Source organism: Cornus florida, unplaced genomic scaffold (assembly GCF_030987335.1).
Source record: "Cornus florida cultivar Cherokee Brave unplaced genomic scaffold, ASM3098733v1 CherokeeBrave_3.0.0_Hap2_Chr11, whole genome shotgun sequence".
Lineage (NCBI taxonomy): Eukaryota > Viridiplantae > Streptophyta > Magnoliopsida > Cornales > Cornaceae > Cornus > Cornus florida.
Window position 1 is genome coordinate 124,852,655 of NW_026775581.1, and position 26,194 is coordinate 124,878,848.

At 33.6% G+C, this 26,194-nt stretch overlaps 2 protein-coding genes and 1 non-coding gene across 3 annotated transcripts; 1 reads left to right on the top strand and 2 right to left on the bottom strand.

The window, feature by feature from the left end:
• Nucleotides 1-2,464: 2,464 nt before the first annotated feature.
• LOC132283070 (protein RALF-like 34) lies at nucleotides 2,465-3,232 on the bottom strand. The gene has a single exon (XM_059784954.1). It carries the CDS (start codon nucleotides 3,123-3,125, stop codon nucleotides 2,748-2,750), a length of 378 nt encoding a protein of 125 aa, XP_059640937.1. The 5' UTR covers nucleotides 3,126-3,232; the 3' UTR covers nucleotides 2,465-2,747.
• Nucleotides 3,233-6,525: 3,293 nt separating this feature from the next.
• TRNAR-UCU (transfer RNA arginine (anticodon UCU)) lies at nucleotides 6,526-6,598 on the bottom strand. The gene has a single exon. It is a non-coding gene; the product is annotated as a tRNA-Arg (tRNA).
• A 5,361-nt stretch (nucleotides 6,599-11,959) lies between these two features.
• On the top strand, nucleotides 11,960-18,964 carry LOC132285775 (transcription factor HEC2; the record flags this gene model as incomplete). Its single annotated transcript, XM_059787991.1, has 2 exons — nucleotides 11,960-12,634; nucleotides 18,932-18,964. Coding segments are annotated over exons 1-2 (708 nt in total), but the record flags the coding sequence as incomplete, so codon positions are not given.
• Nucleotides 18,965-26,194: the final 7,230 nt, after the last annotated feature.

Consider the following 26,194-nt stretch of genomic DNA (forward strand, 5'->3'; position numbering starts at 1 on the left):
AAGGGCTCCATTACCGTAACAATATACAATATAAATACATACGGGTAAAATACCCAAATAAAGCAAGCTGGTCACGGCCACCTGATCCTTCTTCTTTCTTCCGAATAATTTCTGAGCATCTAGTAATTTTTCATTGTTCTTGATTGAGTGATCGAGCATTAAAATTCTATTCTGTCCGAGATTTTATGCATCTACACTGCCCATAAAACATTCTTACAGCCTATGAAACTACTGTAAACAGCTTGATTATAATTGAATTTTGATTGAGATTTGTCGACATAGCTCCTATTTAACATAATTTATGCTCAGTTCAGAATGGAGGATAAGAAGATGCTTGATCGGAAATGTTTCATCCCGTTAGACTTGACTGAGCTAAGACCCGGAAAGGGTCGACTTTTCCCTTTTGCTCGAGAAATCTCAGTGAGCTCAAAGATGAAAACAGCAAGTTCAGAATACAACCTGTAAATTTCCCCAAATAGGGACACCACGAAAAACACAAATAGGAGGGAGAGAGAGGAGAGGTATCATAAGGAAAAGGTAAAAATTCTTTCCCTTGTGCTTTATAGTTGAGTAGAAAGGGATTGAAGAAGGGGATGGGAAATTGCCAAAACAGGAGGAAAACTATTAAGCAAAACTATTAATTCCATTAAACGAACTTCATGGTCTGTTTCTTCATTCCACGCCTTCTGAAGATCAGTGAAGGAGAATTTGAAATGAAGACACGGACAGCTAAAATACTGGACTATCTACACAACTACTAAGCCAGCAAAAACACGTTTTGGTAGAAATCCAATCATAGCTAGACAATAAGCAATTAACGCAATATACAGGTCGGGTTAGACACAACCTAGCCTATTTTCACATACGAGAGAAGATGCAACACTCACCACTAGCAGCCAAAGCATGAGCCCTTTTCAGTGGACCATCCATGACCACTCAAGCATCATTGTTCCCTACTCACGATTAGTGAGTGTTCTTCCGTCTTTCCCAACTATCTCTACAAAATGTGTGAGATAAAGAAACAACACCCTCACCGCAACCAATCTGTTTCCTCGTGACATTACCTCTCCCGAATTCAATTTCTATTCTCACAATGATTAACAAAAGGATAAGACTACTAAAATTTCAGACTTAATTCCCAACAATGACATCTTAGCTATTACAACAAATTTTCATTATCAAGCCTTCTAAGAATGGGGTATGGAATATTACTGACCCAAATAGCTACACAAATAGTTTACTCTTAAAAGTTAAACAGAATAATTTCCAAAACTAAACACTAATTCTAAAACAAAACTTCAATTCTTATTCATGTCTTGAACATGAATGAGTACTTATTCTTGAGGATATAGACAAATACCTATTCTGCTTTTGCTGATATACTTGACAACCACTCTATTCACATATATGTCAAAAATTATACTCTCTCACCCAGGTGCCTACTGAAGTGTCTTCTTCATTTGGACAGGAACTTTGGAGTTTGGAAATGATTCTGGCTTATGACATTAAAGATTCAGGGAAAAGCTGCTTCCAGATTGATGTTGAATGTGCATAAGCAGGAAAACGGATGCCACTTGAGTGCGTGTTGGGTGCAAGTCAGGCGTGTAGGCACGCTTTCTGAAAATTGACCCGCCTCAGACTTCCTAGATGTGCGAAAAATTGAGCCTTACCATGCCATTTTTTTTTTTTGAACACAGCTTAAAATTTTGGAGCAAAACCACAATGGTTAGGCGATTCACAGATAGAAATGGATGGTTTCTTAACATAAGTAAAGCTAAAGAAGCACCATTTTAGCAAGTGCTGTTGTCAAAGAAACTTGACAGGTGAAAGGAAAAAAAAAAAAGGGGAAAGAGATGAAAGCATTGATGAGTGAAAGAATATCGTTTTGCAGGATTTGCATGCAGGAAATTCATCAACACTATACCCACATCAAAATAGGGTGTGTATACAATATAATAAAACCTATCTAACCACTCTAGCACCACTGACTATCTAAAGAAATGTCATAAAGCAATATTTAACTTCAAGGTTTCCTTTGTAATCTGGTAGTGACAAGAAAACATTAAGAACACCAGTTGTGTTTTTTTCCTTTAACAAAACTGACTTCTAACATAATTTTTTTTTTTTTTAATACCAAGATTTTCGAAAACAATTGGATCTGTGTAAAATCGTCCCATAAGCTTGAACATTTTCTTCCCAGTTAAGATTAACTGGATAATGCGCCTATTTAGGGCAAACTCTAGCCAAAAACACAAATAAATTTCACAATAAAAAGCTTTGATCACATTCACCAACAACTGGGGCAATGACAGTAGAATGTTTAAACATATATGTATGTTCTCGATCTTAAGCCATACAGTCACCAAACAATCCATCATCTCTCTTCTTGAAAGAACTATCTATGTTCTCTTAAGCCATTATTCATTGGAAGCAATGCCATAGATTGCAGAAAACAAGCCATTAATTTCTCAAGAACCAAACACAATTCACATTAATACAAGTCTATATAAACTCAATTGTCAACACAGATAGATATAAGTATACCGATACAAGAATAGTGACACAACATCAAAGAGTAAATGCCTTGCCTAACTCAAACTACACTAACACAGATCTGCAAGGGGTTTAATTATCACAACCAACAACCCATTAAACAAACACACAAATCCAACTAATTAATAGAAAACAATGTATACAGCATATAGAATTGCAATTAATTAAACCCTAGCAAGCTAAGCCAGGAGAAATCACCTCCTGCAACGAGTGATTGCAGAGCATCCTCTAGTGTAGGGATGAACAGGGCCTCTGGCTCTATAACAGTTGTGGGTGTAGTAGGACCTACCTGAGCGCGGTGGGCATGGGATTCTATTGGCCGACAGAGCTCCGTACGAAATGTAGTAGTGCCGCAATGCACGCCAGAACAGTGATCGACGACCCTCCTCCATGTCTCCTTCGTCGTCGTCGTAGAGAGACATCGATGTCAACGACGGCCACTCCAGAGCCTCCGTCATGAGGTGTATGCTGGTCTCCTCGACCTCACCTCCTTGACCATGTGAAATGCAATTGAACGCGACGACCGTGAAGCAGAGGAGGAGGAGTAGTTTCAGTGGTTGCGGAGACGCCATTGGTGTGAGAGAAAGAGTGTTGTGGGTTTTGGGTGAAGTACGGTGGAGAGGTTTTCTGTTTCTCTGTCTACAACTACTTCTAGAGAGAGAGTGTGTGACTTTAGTAGACATGGGACAAGGTGGGTCGGGGGAGTCACGAGTTCTGATTGGTTTACTCTTTACAGCTGTTGCCTCTACCACAATTAGAGCCTGTCAGTAGTTGGTTTATCGGGTACCATTCAAATGCTGTATGCTATTTTGCGCCGGGGTTGCATGTGGATGGTTTGTGGACCATACGCATACTACACACGCTTGCCCGTTCGCGGCTTGTCGGAAACTTTTGGGACCAGACACCGTTTATTCGGAACCGGCTCATTTTTAAAATAAATTTGACTATTACTATACTTTTTAAATTTTTTTTTTTTTATTACTATTGAAGATTATATATTATGTAACTAATAAAAAGAAATATATATATATATATATATATATATATATATATAGTTCAATTTCAAGCAAACACAGGTTTATTATATACTTTGAATACTCAACCTCCTCAAATGTTAAAGGTGAAGAAAATGGCCCTTTATAATCAATTAAAAATAATAATTGTAAACCCAAGTGAAGTGAGAATTTTTCTTGAAACGTGAAATCTAATTTATGTGGCTTGCATTATTTAGGTTAAAAGATTCAAAAGGAATTAATTTTTGATCTATTATTTATTTAGCTTCAAGTTCTTATAACCATGCACAAACTACCTTAGAAGCTTATGTCAATAGATTTCAAGTTATTTGAAATTCATATTGGCAAGTATTTTCGTTGTACTAATTAATATTACTTTCAGACCTTTAATAAAATATCACCATATAATTTTTTATCCAATTTTAATTGTCAATCTTATCTCAAATAAATCAATCGTAACATAACAACTAAAAAATATGGTTAATATATATAAGGAAAATGCATATAAAAGTAGCATTTATTTCATTCCATCAAGGTTCTAGAAACCATTTTTGGACTTGGGAGTACAAGCTTCAATTTTGAGTTCTCATTCTCGCCTGCTCTGCTTTTTTTATTTTTTTGGTAACTTGCTATCCACAATACTAATCAATAAAGCATTAACATGAACAATGAATCATTTCTACAATTTAATTAAAATTAGTTTTTTAGAAAATGAAAACGCACTCAGTAATAGTTAATTGATTTTCAAGGACATTGTGATCCGCTGATATCTTTTTTACTTTTCAAAATAAATGATAAGAGTTCAAGTCTCTAAATGAGCAAATGAGTGAGCAAATGAGTGTTAGGGCAATCCCAGCGCATCCCCAAAGTGTACAATATATATGACTGTGGAAAAGCAAATTTGTGGAAAAGCAAATTGGTTGTTGTGCAGCTTACACACTTGTGGGACCCATGCAATATTACACACTCCAAACGCCATAGTTAAATAATCAAGTAGCGCGTGGCAATTCAGAGTAGTAAAGGGTACTGTGGGCCTTTGTGTGTGATATAATATAAAATGAAAAAGTGATATTGCATTTTGATGTGTAAAATAAATATTATATGTGTATTGGATTAATTAATTAATATAAAGATAGTCAAATTTTAATTACTTAAAAAATATATTTTTTTTCTAAATAAATAAAAAGAGTCATTTAATTTGCATAATAATTTAATTAATTATTATTTTTTAAACAAACAGAATATATTCGTTAGGAAAAAGACAAACATAATGTAGTCGTTAGAATAAGACAAGTAAAATATAATTGTTGAGAATATAACAGTTAGGAAAAAGATAAACAGAATATAGCTATTGAGAAAAAACAAATAAAATATAGCCGTTTGTAATATTACATATTCTCTATAAATACCACTACACTTCTATCAACATTTCTCATTAGTTAGTTATCTTTCTCTTTCTCAATCTTTCTTTCAAATTTTTCTGATTAAATTTTCTTCTTTAAACACTCCATGGATCAACGACCTCCGTTACCCCCATTGCAAAACTCTGAAGTACAACCACAATTCAATTATGATTTTTACTCTTCAGGATTTTACCAATCCGAAAACCTATCTCAATCTCAATTCTCTCCTTTCCAAAACCCACTACATTCTCTATACCAATCTCATTCCCAATACCAATCTCCTTCTCAATACTTACCTTCTTCCCAATACCAATCTCATTCTCAATACCCACTTCCTCCCCAATACCCACCTCCTATCCAATCTCAACCTCCTTCCCAATATACATCTCAATCTGAACCTTCTCAATTCAAGTCTAATTCAAGGAAAGATAAGAAAAATTGGTCGACCCAAGAAGATGAAGCGTTATGCAAAGCGTGGATTAATATTGGGGAAGATCCAATAACAGGTGCAGATCAACAAAGAAATGAAATAAAAGGAGCTTGAGGCGCAAAAAGAAATGAAGATGATGGAGATTGAGCGAGAGCAAGTTCTTTGGGAAAGACAAATGATGGAAAAAAAATCCAAATGATGCTATAACACCGGCGGTGAAAGCATGGATCGAGGATCAACAAAATAAAATTATGGCGCGTTATGCAAAAAGGGGCAATTAATTGTAATGTTTACTATATTTTTTTTCATTTGTGGAAGTATTAATGTTAATTTTTTTTTTTTTTTTCTTGAGTTGTATTGTTTTATTTTATTTGTAAGAAGTTATGTAATGCACTTATATGTATCAATGTAATATTATTATTTTTTAATATATATTTTTAAAATCTTGTATCTAAATCGGACCAAACAATTATAGCCATTAGTATTATAGTTGATAACAATAAAACTGTTGAGAAAAAAATAATAATAATAATAAATTTTATTTTGTTATTTAAAAAATAGTAATATAATAAAGTGTACAATAAAAAAATAAGTGCACAACAAGAACTTGGAGTCTTCAAAATAAGTGTACAATTAATGGCTAATGTGGCTGTATACTTTATATAAAGTTATTGACGTGACTATACACTTTATATAAAGTGTAGAATGGGAAAACAACCATGCGCTGGGGTTGCCCTTAGTGTGAATTTCTTACAAATGATTAAATATATATATATATTTACTTGATTTTTTCAAGTTTATCTCCCCCGCTTTCTTATACAGTAGGGCTTCTTTCATCCAGCAATGCCCAAAGTGTAGTCCATGTTGGGCCGACTACCGACGGGTAAAGCGCTCAAAGAAGGTTAAGTGTTGGACTTAATGTAACCACTGCCTAGGCTAAGTATTAATCATCGGCCCAAAATATTAGTGGCAGGCTTTGGACCACGGTCCAGAGGATGAATTTAAGCGCAAGAGAGGGGTTATCAATTATTTATTTTTATTTTCATTCTTTTACTCTTCTATAAAATAAATAAATAAAAGGTTATATTAGATTCAAGGTGAGAAGAAGCAAATAAACAAAAAAATGCACGCCCGGTGGGACTCGAACCCACAATCGCCTGATTAGAAGTCAGACGCCTTATCCATTAGGCCACGGGCGCCTCTTTGCTCAGGTATTCCTGTAATAATAATATAACAATCGGCCGTCGATAACTTTTTAGTCATCCAATAGACTTGTATGATCAATTGTTTCACTACCATTTGCTCGTCTCGAAATAATTATTTCATTTTAAAAATTAATGTATTATTTTTGTAATATTATTAAATTTAATTTTCTTACAGTGTACAGTGTACCTTTAAAAATAAATCATCATATTACTGTTAACCCATTAAAAATAAATTTGATAATAAAATAATAATAAAAATATCATCTAGTTAAATTCTCGTAAATGAACAAATAAAATGGGCCTGAGGAAGTACTAGTTATCTATGTTTTGTTGTAATAGCTAATCCATTGGGCTGCTACATTCAGTTCAGCTTAAGCTGAAACCCTTGTAATCCTTGTTCATACTGCTTTAACTTTTTTTGAAAAAAAAACCATACACACGAAGCAACTAACTTGACAAAACATTGATAACATGTCCTGTTGTGACAAAGTGACTTGTTTTTAAATTCTGATAAATGACATACACATGCTCTAATGTTTCAGCACAAAGGTTCAAAGTTTGAAACGTACATCTTCAACTAGTTTTAGTTCATAGAGCCTTGTGTTGCCCTATAGATTCTGTTATAGGACGTGTAAGACAATGTCCTCTTTCATGTTTATATGCACTACAAGCTTTTATTAGAGACCATGACCTCTGATAAATTAGACTCAAGCTTAGCATTTCATCTCTCTGTGGTCTATGTACACAGAATTTAGAATGTGTGTGTGTGTGTGTGTGTTTTTTTTTTTTTTTTTTTTTGGACCCAATTCAAATTTCATAATTTTGGTGAAAGTGCATCGTCAATACCTATAACTTTTTCACAGTTGACTATGCAGATTGATGCAAGTGTAATTACGAAGCTAACTTTCATTTTATTGATGACTGGAGTAGAATTCAGAGACTGGGCAAGTACACCATAACAGATACACACTTATTAGATACGAGCATTAAAGATAGGTCACTATTGTGTTATTTAGTGTGAATCATAATGGAATATATATATATATATATATATAAAAAAGAAACAAAGGCAGACAATCTGTAAAAGATGAAATTCTACTGTGTCTATTGGTTTGTGCATTTGAGGTAACAAAAGGGTAGGAGGAATAGGATCCAAACGGGTCAAGAATATTTTGTACAAATATCGAGACTCTCTGAAAAAGAAGTGGGACCACCGGTCCACCACTGTTTCACAGAGAGAATTTTTTTACATCCGGCGAATTACGGAGCAGTAAGCCAAATTAAACCCTCTAACAATTAAACATCGGCAAGAAATACACTAAGCCGAACTAAGGCCATTAAGGCAAGAAATACACTATCATATTCATTTTCTGCCTTTATAAAAACTTGATTTCTCAACTTTCTACTTTGAGAAGTAAAAAAAAGTCTTTAGTAAATGGCAATGGGTGATTAAAATCTCGAATATCTTAGAATTAGTGAATAGTGATTTGGTAAAACTGATATATTTTGGTTTGAAATCAATTTTGTAGTATATGCATGAATTAATTTTTAGACAAAATACAAATAACACCTGATTGATTATTGTAGATAATCTTTCTAAACTATTGAAAGCTAGTTAGTGAAATGAAAAAATAACATAATTATCTTTGCGAAATGAAAAGGAAAAAGAAAAAGGTGAATTAAAATATAACTTTGAACCAACAAATTTGTCCACTTACATAAGTAGAATTATCTAACACAATTCTTTGAACCAACAAATTTGTCCACTTACATAAGTTGAATTATCTAACACAATTCATGAGTCTTAAAAATGCATCCTTCCATATATATTTTTCAAAAGTAATTTGGTTCAGTCAAAGTATAATTTGGATTATAAAAAATTACATCTTGCGTGTGCATCAAAACGATATTATTTTGATACTAAGTTAAATTATCTCGAGAATTTTCATTCTCACCCTCACACTACAATACAATTCAAGGTTAGAAGGGAAAATAATCAGAGCAATAGCAACTGTCTCTTATAGATACTTTTATCCATTCTGCTATACCAAGTACTGTAATACGTCCTCTTTCCTCTGTTTTCTTGTAGAAAATGTTGTGCAGAGAGAGAGAGAGAGCTTTTCCATTATCACGAGTCTGCAACAACTTGCTGTTCTGAAACTGCATCCAAAAGCTATTTAAGCCTTGCTTAATTTGTAACTCTGATAGCCGTTTTCTATTATCACAAAACTGAAAATAGAAAAATGTATAAAATTTTTTGCTTGATTCAGTTTTTAAAAAACACAATTATAAAAAAGCCTATTTTAAGATAATTGTATTTTATTATTTTATAAAAATTGTTTTCTGTTCTCTGAATAACTGTTTTCAGAGTTACAAATCAAGCAAGTCTTGTTATCTCATCTCACCAAGTTCAGCTAAATAAATTTTCTTAAAAAATTACAAAAAAAAAAAAAAGATACAAAATAAACATGTGACATTTTACCTCCCTAAATTGGTAAAAACTACTCCAGAAAAAATTAAAAAAATTCTTTAAAAATGACAAGTGATATTGAAGATTGCTGAAACATTAAGGGTTGTTTGGTTTATTTTTAAGAATGTTGTTTTATAATTTAATTTCAGAGAATAATATTTTAAGATTCTTTGAAATTTTTTTTCTAAGTTTTGAGTGTGTGCGCGCGCGCGCATATTAGTATATGTAAGTTGAATGTATCATGGTTTTCGTTGAGGATGGTTGTCTTTGAATTGAGACGGAATGATAGCTTTGTCTCCAAAAGTAAAAAGTATAAAAATAGTACAAACTTCAGAATATGAGAAAAGGATCCAAGAAAAATAGAAAACTAAAAATGGCTAAGTGTACAAATTATAGTGCCGTAACTTTATTCAAAATGGAAGTTATAATGTCCACCTCGAGATCAGCATCATCATGGTTAACATCTGTCAAACAAATTATTCAAAGGGAAAATTAACTGACATTGATTGGATTAGGGAATGCATTTTTAATGATCCCTCAGTAGTAGTTTTTTTTTTAAAAAAAAAATTTCCCGGATGGTGACATTTTATGAAGAAAAAAAATGTTGCTTGAGTTTGGATTCTTACCAGTTTGATCCTTCGAATTAAACTTTTCATAAACAATTTTGGTTCGAGTTTGGTTTTTAAGTTTTTTTTGATAAATAAGTCATGTTTGAAAATTTCATAATTTGGCTTGTTTGACTAGGAAACTTATTCATAAAAGATACTTATAAATAAGCTCGGTGATATTGATGACAGTGACTTATCTATCAGGAATTATTTGAATTTATAGTTAATTTTTTTAAAGAAAATATCTTGATCTGAAGTACGAGTTCTAAATTGGAGATTAGAATTCAATTACTGACGTTTTGTTTGGCAATTAGTATTTTTGTTTTAGATAGTATATTGTACTGAAGCAAAATATGAAAGTATATTTAATAATATATTTGCTACGATTTAAATAATAGTATCAAAAAATTTCAAAAAAAAAAAAAACCAAATTTTGTTTTTGGTTGCTTCTCCACTGTAGAAAAAATCGCATAGCCATGAACAGAAAAAACAAACTCTAACCGTTTTATTTTTTTAACTTGCAACACTTTTTACTAGACATATATTTATATTTTTACTTTTAAAAATCTTAATGCTTTGTTTGGTGGAAGAAAGAATGATGTGTGGAAAGAAAATAAAAAGGAAGGAATAAATTTTTTTTGTTCGGTAAAGATGATATAAGGAAGCAAAGAAAAGATAATAAGAGAGATGTGTCATCCTTCCTTCTTTATAAATTTTCATCCATCTAAAAATACGTAGGAGGGTAGAAAAGTCATAGAAATTTTTAATGAAAGAATTATCCTTTATAAATTACAATATTATAGATATTACTGCATATAATAGTAAAATCAATTTAAAATTTTATATTTCTTTCTCTCTAATTCCAGTCAACCTAAAAAAAAAAAAAATTTCTCTCTTCCATCTAATTTTTTTTCTTTCTTACTTAAAACAAAGTGTTACGAAATATGCACTATTAAACACATCCCAAAAAATAAACATTATTTTTATTTTTGGTAAAAAAATAAAAACAATTATCGACGGTTATAACTTATAAGTGAGAAAAAGGAGCAAGTATCCCGAAGAGATTATGTGAGTTTAAATCGAGTTCAAATAATTCAAAACTCGGCTTACTACTTGGTAATACGACATCGTTGTGCTGCTGTAAAAGTATAGAGTTTTCGACTTGCGACAGTCATAAGTCAGTGGGTTCAGCTCCGTAAGTTAGTTACCAAAGCAGGTAACTTTCACCGAGTACAAAGGGATCCAGTAGATCATCAGCGATCGACTGGTCGACCTAGAGAAGCGTGCCGATGGAGCGGTGCAGCGTAGCAGGATATAACCCGACGTTGAATATTACTGTTGGTAGACCCCACTTCTGAATTTAGGGGCTTATCTTCTGACACATGTCATGTGATTGTGGGGGTGTTTCTTTAGTTTTTTTAAGCATAAAAACAAGTGTTAAGAGAAAAAAAAAAAAAAAAAAGAAGGGTTTCAAGGCAAAGACAAAAGCAAGCTACGACTTTCTATCACTGACCAATATGAAGTAATGGTTCATGCACCTTTACTCCACCACAATCCCTTTGATCCGAGCCTTTCAATTCGTGGGCCCACCACTAGATCTAATTACCGTCATCTCTCAACGATTTAGTACCCACAGTTCAATCTTTTGGAACTTGACTTGATCAGATGGTTGATGTGTTCCCTCTGTTCCCATTCCTCATCAGTTGATAGATCCATTTTCCATTGGATCACCTCTCGGAAGAGGTGGCCTCATTAATGAACGGCGTGCATGAAATGTCTAGAAATTATCGGATGGTCGAGCACTCACATATACTTTGGTGCTTCAGAATTCAAGTTTCTCGTTTACAAACGGAATGCACAAAATTATAATAATACATTAAAAATAATACGTAGTAAGTGTGGTAATTAGAATTAGAGAGGTATAGACTCATACAGAGTTGTACACATTTATTATGTTAGTGGGATGACATTTATGTGAGTGAAAATGATGTCGCGTGAAGAGAAAAAAATCTAAGTATTTTCATATATTTACCCACATTATCCAAAACACAAATACTTTATGTGTGTAATATAATTGTGTGTTGGTTTGGACTTGTTATATATATTCATCCTTCCACTGACATATTCCCATACTAGAAATAGCTACTACTTTTCTTTTGTGATAATCTCAACTCTTTAAGCCTTCTTCTCTGCAGCTTCCCCATCCCTCTGTCTCAGTATCTGAGTTCTTCACATCTCTCTCTCTCTCACACACACACGCGAGTACTTACAGAGTAGATGGACGTTGACCTAATAAGGTCGTCGTCATCAGCAGATCAAATGGAGATGATGACGATGATGATGCAACTTGACAAGCTTCCTGAACTCTGTGGGGCTTATGTCAACACCACCCAGTTGCCTGACATCCAACTCTCCGGCGGAAGCGCCGCCACCACCATCCAACCCTCACCGCCGCCTATCTTCCACAGCCCACATTTAACCAGCTCGCACGCATCCATGCCCTTCATGGTTGACATTTCAGTTCATGAACCAATGACACCACCTCTAGTCACATCATCACAGATGAGTAGTCCAAACTCCATGGAAGCAATGAGAGAGATGATATTCGGTATAGCGGCCATGCAGCCGATTCAGATAGACCCGGAAGCGGTGAAGCCGCCGAAGCGGAGGAACGTGAAGATATCCAAGGATCCGCAGAGCGTGGCGGCGAGGCACCGGAGGGAAAGGATTAGCGAGAGAATTAGGATTTTGCAGAGACTTGTTCCTGGTGGTACCAAAATGGACACAGCTTCTATGTTGGATGAGGCTATTCATTACGTCAAGTTCTTGAAGAAGCAAGTCCAGTCCTTGGAACGAGTGGGGGCTAATAGGCCCATGGGTTTCGGGTTCCCGACCGGCTCTGCCATGGCCATGGCCAATATGAATTATTCATCCTTGGTGAAGCCTTGTCAGCAGCCCTACGTATGATCAAATTAATTGTGGGCTAATTAGATGATGAGAAATATTTAATTAAGAGAGAAGAAATCAAAATTATTAATTTGGGTATATGCATTACTAAGCAGTGTTGATTGTTATGGACTTATGTGGCTTTGTAAAGAAAGTAATATTTTTAACTGATCGGTCTACTTTTTTCCCTTCTCTCTCCAGTTGTGACACAAAGTCACCCTGCAGGTTCAGGACTAATTGTGCTTTGCATGCAAACAAAGTTTTGTTAATGCTACATATATATATATCATTTAAAACCTATTTTGTTGTTAATTTTGATTTTGCATGATTTTATTTTGTCAACTGAAGTTGGATCTATTATTTGTGGAAGTTAATTGTGAATTGGATTTCATCAACTTGCAATAAATTCCATTTAAATTAAATGCACGCGTGCAAAAATATTTAATTAATTAATTTGAAGCATTCTTGCATATGGAAAATCTCATTCTTTCTTAATTTCCATGGAAAAAAATTTCATTCTTGTTTATTATTTCACAGCATGTGTCTTAACTTGTGATTTGTGTGGTCACTATGAAAAAAGTTCACCACAAAAGATCACAGAATAGTGATCACTTTAACGCAGGTCCATATGAAAAGATGCAAAAAAGACCCAAAATACAGAAGGCTATAGGTGTCTTGGTGCTATTAGCACTTTTGGTTCTTATTCTACTTCCTTCCTTCACACCCCTCCAACGTCTGAAAAAACCCACTTCTTTATCATCACTCTAGCTGGAGCTGAAACACATTTGGTGATAAATCCTCCAACTAATCTACATGATCATGCAAAGTCCTGTAGTACAGCTAGGGATGAGGTAAAATTCAGATTATGTCTGCGAACATTGTTTCTAATAAACTATTTACACATGTGAACAATTGATCTTAAGACTTGATACTTCAAAACGCACCAGGACTCAAATCTTTTTCAGCTAGGCCAAGTTGGCCAACCCCTTAGAATTAAAACTCATAATTAGTTTAGAGATTTGTGCATGATATATATGTTATTTCTATGTATGTTACATGGACTTTGTACATGTGTATGGTGCACTTAAAGCAAAATAATGTCTTTGTGTAAGATAATGTTTAATAGACTTTTTACTTATTTGGAAATAATAATATAATAAGAACTAATTGTTTAATATACGTACCTTAAGAAAAATGTCTAATATTCAAAGTATAGGACATATATCTCGTATTTATATGGGTGTCTAGCACATAATTCACCTACATTTATAAAGTCCATGCAGGACTCATGAACATCACCATCAAACTTTACTACTAGCTACTAGTTAGTAGACACAATGGAGTCACTTGTAATAATAGCTCCCAACAATCAATGGGGTTTAAAAAAACAATAAAATAAAGAAAATAAGAAATGGCGCTTTACTCATCTCCGTAAAACATAATATTCGAATACATTTATATATATATTATATTGTAATGATCTGAAGACTTTCAATGGTGATAGAAAACTTCTCTACTCGAATACAACTATTATAAAGATGAACTTTGGAAATAACGAATTTAAGTATTGAATGAAAAGATACTTAATTATTTATTATATGCTTGGGTCTTGAAAAAATGGTCAAAATTGCGAGTGTTTGTTTTTGAACAAACTAATTGAGGAGGATGGGAGGGTTGTCTCCCAAGGCAGGATCGAATGATAGGATTGTTTATGGCTTGAGGATCATACCACGCTAAAAGCCAATTTAGTGTTATTTATATGAATCAAATCCAAAGGACTACGTATATAATATAAAAGAACGTCAAAGTTAGGAAAAAAAAAGAAAAGAAAAAGAGGGGGGTGTTCGTGTCAAACCACATTTAGTTAAAAGTCCCATGTAAGATATCCCTACAAGGCCCCAACATCACACACACAGGTTTTGATTATTAGAGTAGATGACTGCCCTTTGCAATTGCCTTTCTCACTTGCAAGTGCATTGTATCTTTCTCTGACATACTCTGTGTGTGTGTGTGTGTGTGTGTGTGTATTCATCCATCCATCTGTGTCTAATTGATAGGATAAGCTAGCACTCATGGATTCTGTGACAATTAAAGGTAAACGGTGTACATGCACTGTAACATGTCATATGTATTTCATGCCCCATAATAGACTTACATTTAGAAATATATATGTATATATATATTTTTAAATAACGATGGAAAATATTTTCCCATTTTTAGAAATCATTTAGCACTGATTATCAATATAGTTTCGGTTTTCTTTTTATTTTTCCTAAGAATAAGTGATGAAATTACTATATAGAGACCATTAATTTGGTAGTAAAGAAAGAGGACCACTGAAGTTGTGGGAGGTGGGACAAGGAAGACAGATATGGTTGTATGGGCATTAGAAATTTAGAACATATGAGTGTTGAAGGGGTTGTATGTGTGTGTAATATGAATACAGAGATGATAAAAGAAGTTGGGTGGTTGGTTGGATTAGATTTTGGAAGTAGTACCTCCTGTGAAGAGACAGGTTGAGGATAGATCATGCACATTCATTTTTTTACACCAAAATTCTCCTTTCCCTTGTCCGTTTTGCTAGGTGGGATGTACTAGAATGTATGCAGATCTAAGAGAAATAAAATTGAACTGAACTGGACTTGAGGATGGCAAAGTCGGTCCATTCCTTGTTTTTTTATTTACCTGTTTGTTTTTTGAATTAAACTTTGAGCAACTTGACTTGTTATATATAATTGGTATTAGAATTAAATTCGGTATATCCGAAAGTGTTTAAATTTTTTTTTCGAGTGGGTAGAGTGGTTCGATAACCCATATTGTATTCCAATAGGGAAGATATTGAATGTATATGGACCCGTAGATATAACATATAACTATATATACCCAAGAATTAGTTTTTGAGCAAGAGGGCAAGTGTCCGGCCAATTATGTTTGTGGGAGTCTGATCTAGTTTACAACCTTAATTCCAAGATTCAGTCTGGATAAATTATTAAAAAGTGGAGTTTCCAAAGCTTGATGTGGACATAAAAAAAACACAGGCATGCATCATTTTTTTTTTTTTGCATATCCATTAATTAAAATGGTCTCAACAAAAAGTGATATCATGATTTGTGATAGCGATATGGATCGCGATATAATGGAATTGGACGAATATTGATATAATTTGGCCGATTCATAAAGGTGTGTAATTATATCGAATCCTTAAAAAAGAGTTACGAACCGATCGATACGGCGAATCATGAATGATACCTTTGTACACAAGAGTGGTATTCACATGCACAAACGTGGTACCTCTATACAAAAGTGATTCTTACCTACCTAAGAGTAGTACCTTTGTACACATAAGTGATAAACTCTAATTATAAGAGTGATACCTATCACAACAGTAATATTTTTATGCACAAGAGTAGTACTTACATACACAAAAGTGATACTTAAAAACACCAAGGATAGTTTGGACAAATAAATAGTATTTTTTTTTTTTTTTTTATCCATATCAGACTTTTGGTCAAAATCTATGACTTTGAAAAGTGTTGACTTTTACTTCGGTCTCTAAATAAATAGACTTCTAAAACTCTACGTTTTTTGCAACTTTCTTAAATAATTTTTATATGTGAATCAATATTGGGTTTTAAGTCAATTATGGAGACAAATTGTTTCGGTAGGTTCGTTGTTATAGAAAGGGGGAAAAAAATAATCTTTTGATCATAAGCAATGATAATTTGATCAGAAACTATGTTAAAAAAAAAAAATCATCTTTGGCATTTTGCAATAAGTTTGTACAGGGGTACCATATTCCCAACCTACCCATTGACATCCTTTTCTCGTGTAGACTACTTTTGTACTTAGTTGCAAACTTTTTTTCAAGCACAATGGTGTGTCCCCATCCCTTGGAGGTGAGACCCTCAATTGCGACAAAATTTGTATCAGTTTTCAATATTTCCAATTATTAGAATTATCAATAGTTTCAACTTGCAAACTAGATCAATCAAGATAAGCATAAGATATGATGTTGTGAGAAATTTTGCTGTCAGAAATAGGATTTCTACTAAAATTGAGAGTGATTGATAGAATGATTTTTACATTAAGCTCGGGAGGATTTTATTTTTCCTCCTCCAATTTAATAAATTTATGATTGTTTTTGGCAATAATTGTGTGATATGAGTGTTTTTTGTTTTTTTAGTTTTATCATCCTGAAAGACTTTGAACAAAATTGTATATTATCTTTTCTATATTTTTCTAGTAACTCTGGTACATGTATTTATATACAAACTTGCCTACATTGATCCCTAGACTATAGGGATACAATAGATGTAATCCCTTAATTTTAGGGGTTGAATTACAAACGTAATGAGAGATTTTAGGAAGAATATATTCCAATAATCATGTTACAGCTGTTACCATATCTTTTGGTTTATCACACCCCCTCAAGCTGAGAGACCGATCTCGGACCAACAACTTGGACTAGAAGAGCAAACCGAGTAGAATGAAGTCCTTTAGTGAAGATGTCGACAACTTGATCAATAGTATTTATATACTTAACATCCAATTCGCTGTGAACCACCTTTTCTCGAATGTAATGGTAGTCAACTTCAATATGTTTTGTTCTTGCATGAAATACAAGATTGGACGCAAGTGAAATGGAGCTAACATTGTCACACCAAAGAATAGGAATAGATGGGAGAAATATATGAAGATCACGAAATAGTTGTCGTAACCATGAGAGTTCTGCAGCTGCAAAAGCAAGTTGACGATATTCTGCCTCTGTACTGGAGCGAGATACAGTGGGACGTTTCTTTGAACTCCAACTGAATAAATTTAAGCCAAGATATATACAATATCCTCCCGTGTAACGATAGTCAATGGGATAGCCCGCATAATCGGCATCCGAGTAGCCCTCTAGACCTAATTTTCCAGGTTGAAAAAGTAAGCCATTATATAACGATCCTTTAACATAGCGAAGAATATGTTTGACAACAATCCAATGTGTGGTAGTAGGTTGATGCATATGCTGACAAACCTGATTAACTGTGAAAGCTAAGTCAGGCCTTGTAAGAGTAAGATATTGTAAAGCACCAACAATACTACGATATTTGGAGACATCTACAAGGTATTCACCAGTAGAAGCATCCATCTTTTTGGCAGTAGCTGTTGGGGTAGAGGAAGGTTTGCAATCTTCCATATGAGCCCATTTTAGGATATCAGTAGCATACTTGGATTGAGTTAGGTATAAACCATCTTTGGAAAAATGAGCCTCAAGTCCAAGAAAATAGTGAAGAACACCCAAATCCTTCATTGCAAAAAGTTTTCCCAATGAGACAATAAGTTGTTGTATTCTCCCATTATTATTTCCAGTTATCAAAATATCATCAACGTACACCAAGAGAATTATGTGCACTTCATTAGAGTGGTAAACAAAGAGAGAATAATCTGCTTTTGATTGAGTAAAACCGAGCTCTTCAAGATAATCGGAGAACCTTTTGAACAATGCACGGGGTGCTCGCTTTAAACTATATATTGATTTTTGAAGTTTACATACATGATGCGGAAAATTTGGATCCTCAAACCCCTTAGGTTGTCGCATATAGACATCCTCTGTTAGGTTCCCATGTAAAAAAGCATTTTGAACATCTAATTGACGAATATGCCAATTATGATGAATAACCAATGCAAGAGCAGTACGAATGGTGGTATGCTTAACCACCGGACTAAACGTTTCATTGTAATCAATCCCTTCCTGTTGATGAAAACCATTAGCCACTAACCTTGCTTTATATCTTTCTATCATCCCATCCGAATTTCTTTTTATTTTAAATACCCACTTACTCGGCAAAACATGCATTGTAGTTGTTAAGGGAACAAGTATCCATGTTCTAGCTTTTTAAAGAACGTTAAATTCTGTGCACATTGTTTTTTGCCATTCTTGATATTTAACTGCTTGATTGAATAAAGAAGGTTCTGTGAGTCGTACGCAACGGAATGTATACAGGAAAGTTTTTATTTGTTTTATAAAACAGGTCTGTGTCGTTACCAACTTTACTTATTTTAGCAATTTAAACAGTTAATCACATGCAGATAAAATAAAGTAAAGTATAAAGGTAGAGATGACACCAGGATTTTAGCGAGGAAACCCTAGTTGATAAAATACATCAACTGTTATGGGAAAAACCTCGTGGACTTATGCAGTCCAAAGTAAACCAATCCACTATGCTTGAAACAAAGTATACCGAACTTTGACTTTGGCTCACACCCTATCGTTCTACACCACACCAACCGCTGACGATCCTCTGGCTTTGCGACTCCCCGTCCAACAGCAACTTGATCTCAGGCTTACAATTGATATTTGTAGAAGAGTAACAGGTAGATCAGACAACACTTCACGAATGCTCAAACCCTTTCAAAGTGTGACTGCGTTTACTTCTGTTCTTCAATCATCTGAATGATGTAGAAGAAGATTTGTTTCGTCTAATCGATGTAAATATGACTGTATGATCACGATCAGGATTCAAACACCACAACTCTAAACTAAGTGTTTATGTGTATGTGTTCTAGAAAGATATCAGAAAAATCAATTCTGATTTTTTGCAAAAATAATCTTCCTAAGGCTTTGAATAATAATGTAAAAGTCGTTCTTCAACCAATGTATATGGCATGGTTTATATAGAGTTTAGAATGACCTAATCCCTTTGAAAATAAGATAAAATTCGTGCATAGGATTTGGTACAATTCTAAACCAACTAGGAGAGAAATCTGAAACAGGAAACTAAACTTTCCATAGGCTATCAGGACTCTTGAACCTGTTCAAAGAATTGGGAACTGGTTCAAAAATGGCAGAATGTATTTCGAGGCCAATGTTGAAAACTTGAACCTGTTCAAAGAATTGGGAACAGGATCAAGAATGGCAGAATGATTTCTAGACGAAATTCTAATGGCTTAAACCTGTTCCAAGAATCATGAACAGGTTCAAATCTACCAAACTTGAAATTACTAAATATGGAATGTGTCCTAACCTTTTTGGATTTCTTCCTAACATGGTGTTCTTCTTTTTCTGTGATGATCACAATTATAGCATCTTTGAACAACCTTCCAAATCCATAGTCTCCGTCGATCTTGATAACTTGCATTACAAGTAACTTAAATTACAACTCGACATGGACTTGTTATGTCTACGACAATTGTCAAAAATAATTAATATCTCACAATTTCCCCCTTTGGTAAATTTCGTGACAAAACCCTAAAAATAATTTTTCGCAATCTACCCAAAGCAGAAAAGTAAATTACATTCATTGTTAAAAGGCAAAAATACGGAATAGGAACACTGTTCTTCTTAGATGCAAAGTTTGACCTGTTTTCCTGCACACTATCAAGTAACAACTACCAGTGAAGCGTAATAAATAAAAATTTATAAACTCCCCCTTAAGTAAATATCCAAGATTTTTACTATCTTATTTTTACTATTTTATCTCCCCCTTAACATTATCTCCCCCTTAACATCACATTTTTATCTCCCCCTTTTTGTAACAAATTGACAAAGCATAACATTATCTCCCCTTTAACATCACATTTGGCCTTCCCAAAACTCAACAACAATGTAAGACTATGATCCCAAGCACAATTCAAAGCTTCAACCACTCCAAGAAACCCATCTATTAACCAATCCTCTAAGTTGTTCAAACCCATACTCCAACTTCAACAAACCCATTTTTCAAGTCAATCTTCACCATCAAGTAGTTATTCTTCAATTTACAATGAATATGTATGCAAGATATGTTATGGAATGATGAACAAAATATATAGATGATGTATAGATATGTGGGTATATGAGAGTTGTTAAATGTGAGGAAAAAGCAGGCAAAATTCGCAACACAAGAGAAAGAGTTGAGTTCCCTTTAACGTGCACATGTCAGGCCTTAAAAGCCTTTTCCCGAAGCCTTGAACCTGTTCTCAAACATTGGAACAGGTTCCAAACTAACAGTCCACTTTGGCTTTGAGCCAGTGGATATCTTGACCCGGAGTGTTGTTGTTTTTTTTCTTTTTAAAACAAAATTTCATTTACCCAAAACTTGTTCTAACACATTGGTGATTAAAAAACAAATCCGCAAATTAAAATTCGAAAAACCTAAAAATCAAAATCTTTTTGAATTTTTTAAACTTTTCTTTCTTTTTTTTTATTTTTTTTATTTTTTAAAACAAACAATAAATCACCAATCATTAAAATCAACTGGTCAACACATAATTCAAAACCCTTTCAGAGAATTTTAGAAAAATCTCAGAGAACAAATATTTAACTCCACAAACTTTTCAAATAAATTCAAATCTCAGAAAGTAATCACAACATGAAATCAAACTTGTAAATTTTATTGAAAAATTTAGAAATTAATCTAGCAAGTTCATGTGTGTGTGTGAAATCTAATCTAATCTATCTTCAGTTAAATTTCAATAGATTATTGTCTAAACCTTATTGATCGAAAAGCATTAAGATAAAATTGTGTTGAGCAATTTTTTTTTATTTAAGTAAGGCGGCTTTCACTCTAAAGAGTAGTCAGCAATTCCCCAACTCAACTTATCTCCACTTTTAGCTTCAATTCACAGTTTAATGGGAACTTTCGATCAAATCTCAATAGGTAGCTTTTTCCTTAATAATTTATTCAGCATTTTTTTTTGTTTTTCTTTTCAAGCTGAATATGGTTTTTTTTCAATCTTTTTATTTTTAGCTCATATTTTTTAAACAATAACCTTTATAACTTTTGTGAACAATAAACCCTAGTCAATAGATCAGAAGATTTTCAACTAAATTTATCAAAGATGGACTAGTGCACAAAAGTCTATGAACTTAAGAGATTTAAATCTAAACATCCCTTAAACAATGCAAATCATCTTTCATTGTATAGATTACAAACCAAGAATCTATTTTTATTCAAATTATCATGTGTCTCAATTTGCATTCAAAGATAAATAATAAATTCTTCAAAAAAAAAAATTACATGCATATCAAGAAGATTATGATTAGAAAATCAAACTCTAACCAAACTCTAACAAGTGATCAAATGGCAACAAAATTTTCTTTTAAACATAAGCCATGATCACTGAATTTTGTAGGACTCAGTTTAAAGGTAAAGTCCTCTTGGAAACTTGTTCCAAGGACTCAACAGGTACATAATTGATCAAATCAAACTTTTTGATCCACACTATCTTTACTCTTACTTCCTGAAATTCTCTTTCATTCTTTACCTCTTTTTTAGGCAAATTTACAGCTTTAGAAAATTTAGGTGGCACAAAATTCTTTTTCTTTTTAGTAAACACCTTTTTTTTTTTAGCTTGACTATTATGAGAATGAATTTTCGAAGATTTTTCCTTTTTCCTTTGAAAACATAAGTGATACTTATGTCTATTCTTACCACAGAAAGTGCAATGCAACAGTTTAGGCATGTAAGACAGTATCAAAATGCAATGAATTAGACAAACAAGGTTTAGGCATATCAGCAGGTTTAACAAAAATTGTTTTACCTTGACCACTAGAAGATCCTTTAACAAATCCTAACCCAGTCTTATCTTTTACATCCTTACCCATGTTGATTATCTTATTCAAACTGTTTTGATTCATATTGAATCATTTCAGTTTATCTTTTTCAGTTTTCAATTCAATTTCAAGATAATCATTTTTTAAAGTAAGACATTCCTTCAATGAGTTAGCAACACTTACCTTATCCTCAAGAATAATAATCTGCTTCTCAAACTCAGTAATGACAGAATTGCTTTTAAAAGCTTTCCTCCTGCCTTCATCGATCTGTTTCTTTAGATCTTCATTCTCTCCTTTTGCTTGGACAAGCTTATTTGCTAGCTTATTGATTGCCTGTTTGGTCTTAATGGTTTCTCTAACCATCTTTTTCAGTCTTTTATCGTCTTTTTCAGCCTCTTCCACCTGTTCATCATGAACTTCATTGTCTTCATTATCTGAACTGTCAGAGTCAAATAAATGAACAACATGAGGACCCCTATCAAGAAAAACGACATAAGAAAAATCATTAGTATCATCCTGAGGAGAATCACTATCACTTAAAGTAGAATTTTCAACTATAGAAACTTTCATTAATTTTCCTTTATTCCCATCCTTTTGTTTTTTCCTATGACTAGGACAAACATTGGCTGCATGACCTTTGTCACCACAATTCCAGCAAGTAAATTCTGTTTCTTTTGATTCTTCTACTTTCTTATCATTAAATCTAAACTTTGACGTTTTGTCAAAATTTTGAGGATTAACAATGTTGCTATTTCTTCTCCTCTGTTGTCTCTACAAAATCTGACTAAATTGCCTTGACAAGAATGCCATGTCATCATCAGAGTCATCATTCACATAATTCTCAACCTGTGTAGATTTTAAAGTAAGATTTTTCTCCTTCTGATTTAAATCAAAATTCTGCATCTCAAAAGTTTTTAGTGAACCTACCATCTCATCAACTCTACAAGTAGTCAAATCCCAATGTTCAGGGATGGTTTTAACCCTAATCTAGAATCTTTTAGGTAAAGACCTTAAGATTTTCTTACAGATTTTTTTATCACTAACTTTTTTCTCTAAGTGATGCAGTTCATAAATTATTTCAAAAAGACTAGAATAAAAGTCAGAAAAGGATTCATCTTCTTTCATCACAATGTTGCCAAATTTATGAGAGAGCAACTGAATTTTGGATAACTTCACTTTTGAAGTTCCTTCATGAGTAACCTACAAAATATCCCAAGCTTCTTTAACAGTTTTACAATTAGAAATTCTAGCATATTCAGATGGAACAATATAATTAATAATTGAATATAAAGCTTTGCCATTAGCATCATTACGCCCAGTTTCAATAGCAGTAAAAGCAAAAATCTCTTTTAACTCTTTGACTATTTTACCATCCACAGTTGTATCTAATGTAAGAGGTGTATAACCAGATTCAACTATTACCCAAGTTTTACCACCAGAATTTTGCAAATAGACTCTCATATTTGATTTCCAAAAATTGTAATTATCTTCTTCAAATAAGGGACCACGTTGATTAGAACCGCCTTCTTTCAGCGCATAAAACATGATTAAAACAATTTTTGAACACAAAACAAAACTTTCCAACAAGGATCAACTTAATGTCTAGAAGATGGCTCTGATACCAAATTGTGAGTCGTACGTAGCGGAATGTATACAGAAAAGTTTTTATTTGTTTTATAAAACAGATCTGTGTCGTTACCAACTTTACTTATTTTAGCAATTTAAACAGTTAATCACATGCAGATAAAATAAAGCAAAGTATAAAGGTAGAGATGACACCAGGATTTTAGCGAGGAAACCCCAGTTGATAAAATACGTCAACTGTTATGGGAAAAACCTCGTGGACTTGTGCAGTCCAAAGTAAACCAATCCACTATGCTTGAAACAAAGTATACCGAACTTTGACTCTAACTCACACCCTATCGTTCTACGCCACACCAGCCGTTGATGATCCTCTGGCTTTGCAACTCCCCATCCAACAGCAACTTGATCTCAGGCTTACACTTGATATTTGTAGAAGAGTAGCAGGTTAATCAGACAATACTCCACGAATGCTCCAACCCTTTCAAAGTGTGACTGCGTTTACTTCTGTTCTTCAATCGTCTGAATGATATAGAAGAAGAACTACTTCGTCTGATCGATGTAAATACGACTGTATGATCACGATCAGGATTCAAATACCACAACTCTAAACTAAGTGTTTATGTGTATGTGTTCTAGAAAGATATTAGAAAAATCAACTCTGATTTTTTACAAAAATAATCTTCCTAAGGCTTTGAATAATATCTGAATAATAATGTAAAAGTTATTTTTCAACCAATGTATATGATATGGTTTATATAGAGTTTAGAATGACCTAATCCCTTTGAAAATAAGATAAAATTCGTGCATAGGATTTGGTACAATTCTAAACCAACTAGGAGAGAAATCTGAAACATGAAACTAAACTTTCCATAGGCTATCAGGACTCTTGAACCTGTTCAAAGAATTGGGAACCGGTTCAAAAATGGCAGAATGTATTTCAAGGCTAATGTTGAAAACTTGAACCTGTTCAAAGAATTGGGAACAGGTTCAAGAATGGCAGAATGATTTCTAGACGAAATTCTAATGGCTTGAACCTGTTCCAAGAATCATGAACAGGTTCAAGTCTACCAGACTTGAAATTACCGAATATGGAATGTGTCCTAACCTTTTTAGATTTCTTCCTAACATGGTGTTCTTCCTTTTCTGTGATGATCACAATTATAGCATCTTTGAACAACCTTCCAAATCCATAGTCTTCGTCGATCTTGATAACTTGCATTACAAGTAACTTAAATTACAACTAGACATGGACTTGTTATGTTTACGACAATTGCCAAAAATAATTAATATCTCACAGGTTCAATATCATGATCAGACAATGTCACCTGCAAAGCATGTTTAGGATTGGGTTTACGAATGCCATCCTTTAATCTTGTTGTCATTGGGTGTTGGTTTGAGCCATTAAAATTAGGAGTATGTGGTGAAGGAGATGAAAGAAGAGAGGAAATAACCTGTGTTGGTGAAGATTGTGCAGGTGTGAATAAGGTAGATGTGGCTTCTGTAGGGGAAGAGTGGGCAGGTGAGAATGAGGTAGATATATCATATGCAGGCATTGAAGAAGAAAAATTGGTAGGTGGAAAATCATGATTCTGTTAGAGAGAATCTTCTGGAAGTGAAGGAACAATCACAGAGGAAGTCGCTGCCACGGTTTCAAGTGAACTTGGAGAAGTTTGAGGGCCTTTGAAGGGAAAACTAGACTCATTAAACACAACATGCCGGGAAAGATAAACCCTGCCATTTTCCATATCATAACACCGGTATCCTTGATAATTCAGTGAATACCCTAAGAAAACACAATGCTTAGATCGATATGGAAGCTTATTTTTATTGTATGGCCGAAGATAAGGAAAACATGAACACCCAAAGACACGCAAGATGGAGTAATCAGGGAAACGATTAAATAACTTCTCATATGGTGTCTTGAATTGAAGTTGTTTAACAGGAATACGATTGATAAAATAAACAGCAGTGTTAAATGCTTTAACCCAAAATTCAAGAGGCATATTCGAATGTGCTAACAAGGTATGACCCATGTCAACAATGTGACGGTGCTTACGTTCAAAAGCTCCATTTTGTTCAGGTGTGTGAGGGCAAGAAACACGATGAGAAATACCATGTTCAGATAAAAAATTTTGAAATTTCGTTTCGGTATATTCTCGACCCCTATCTGTTTGAAGATATTTAATTTTGCAAGAAAGAATATTTTCAACATTAGCTTTAAACTTAATAAAATAATCAAACACTTCATGTTTGAATCGCATTGGAAAAATCCAAGAGTATTTGGAGAAATCATCAATAAAAACAAGATAATACTTGGAACTTTTTATTGAATAATGTGGAGAAGTCTAAACGTCAGAGTGAACTAATTGTAATGGTGTATCAGAAATATAATTTGATGAAAAAAAAGGTAACCGTGTGCTTTTGCCTAAAGGACAAGAATCACAAAAATTCTTGGTAAGACA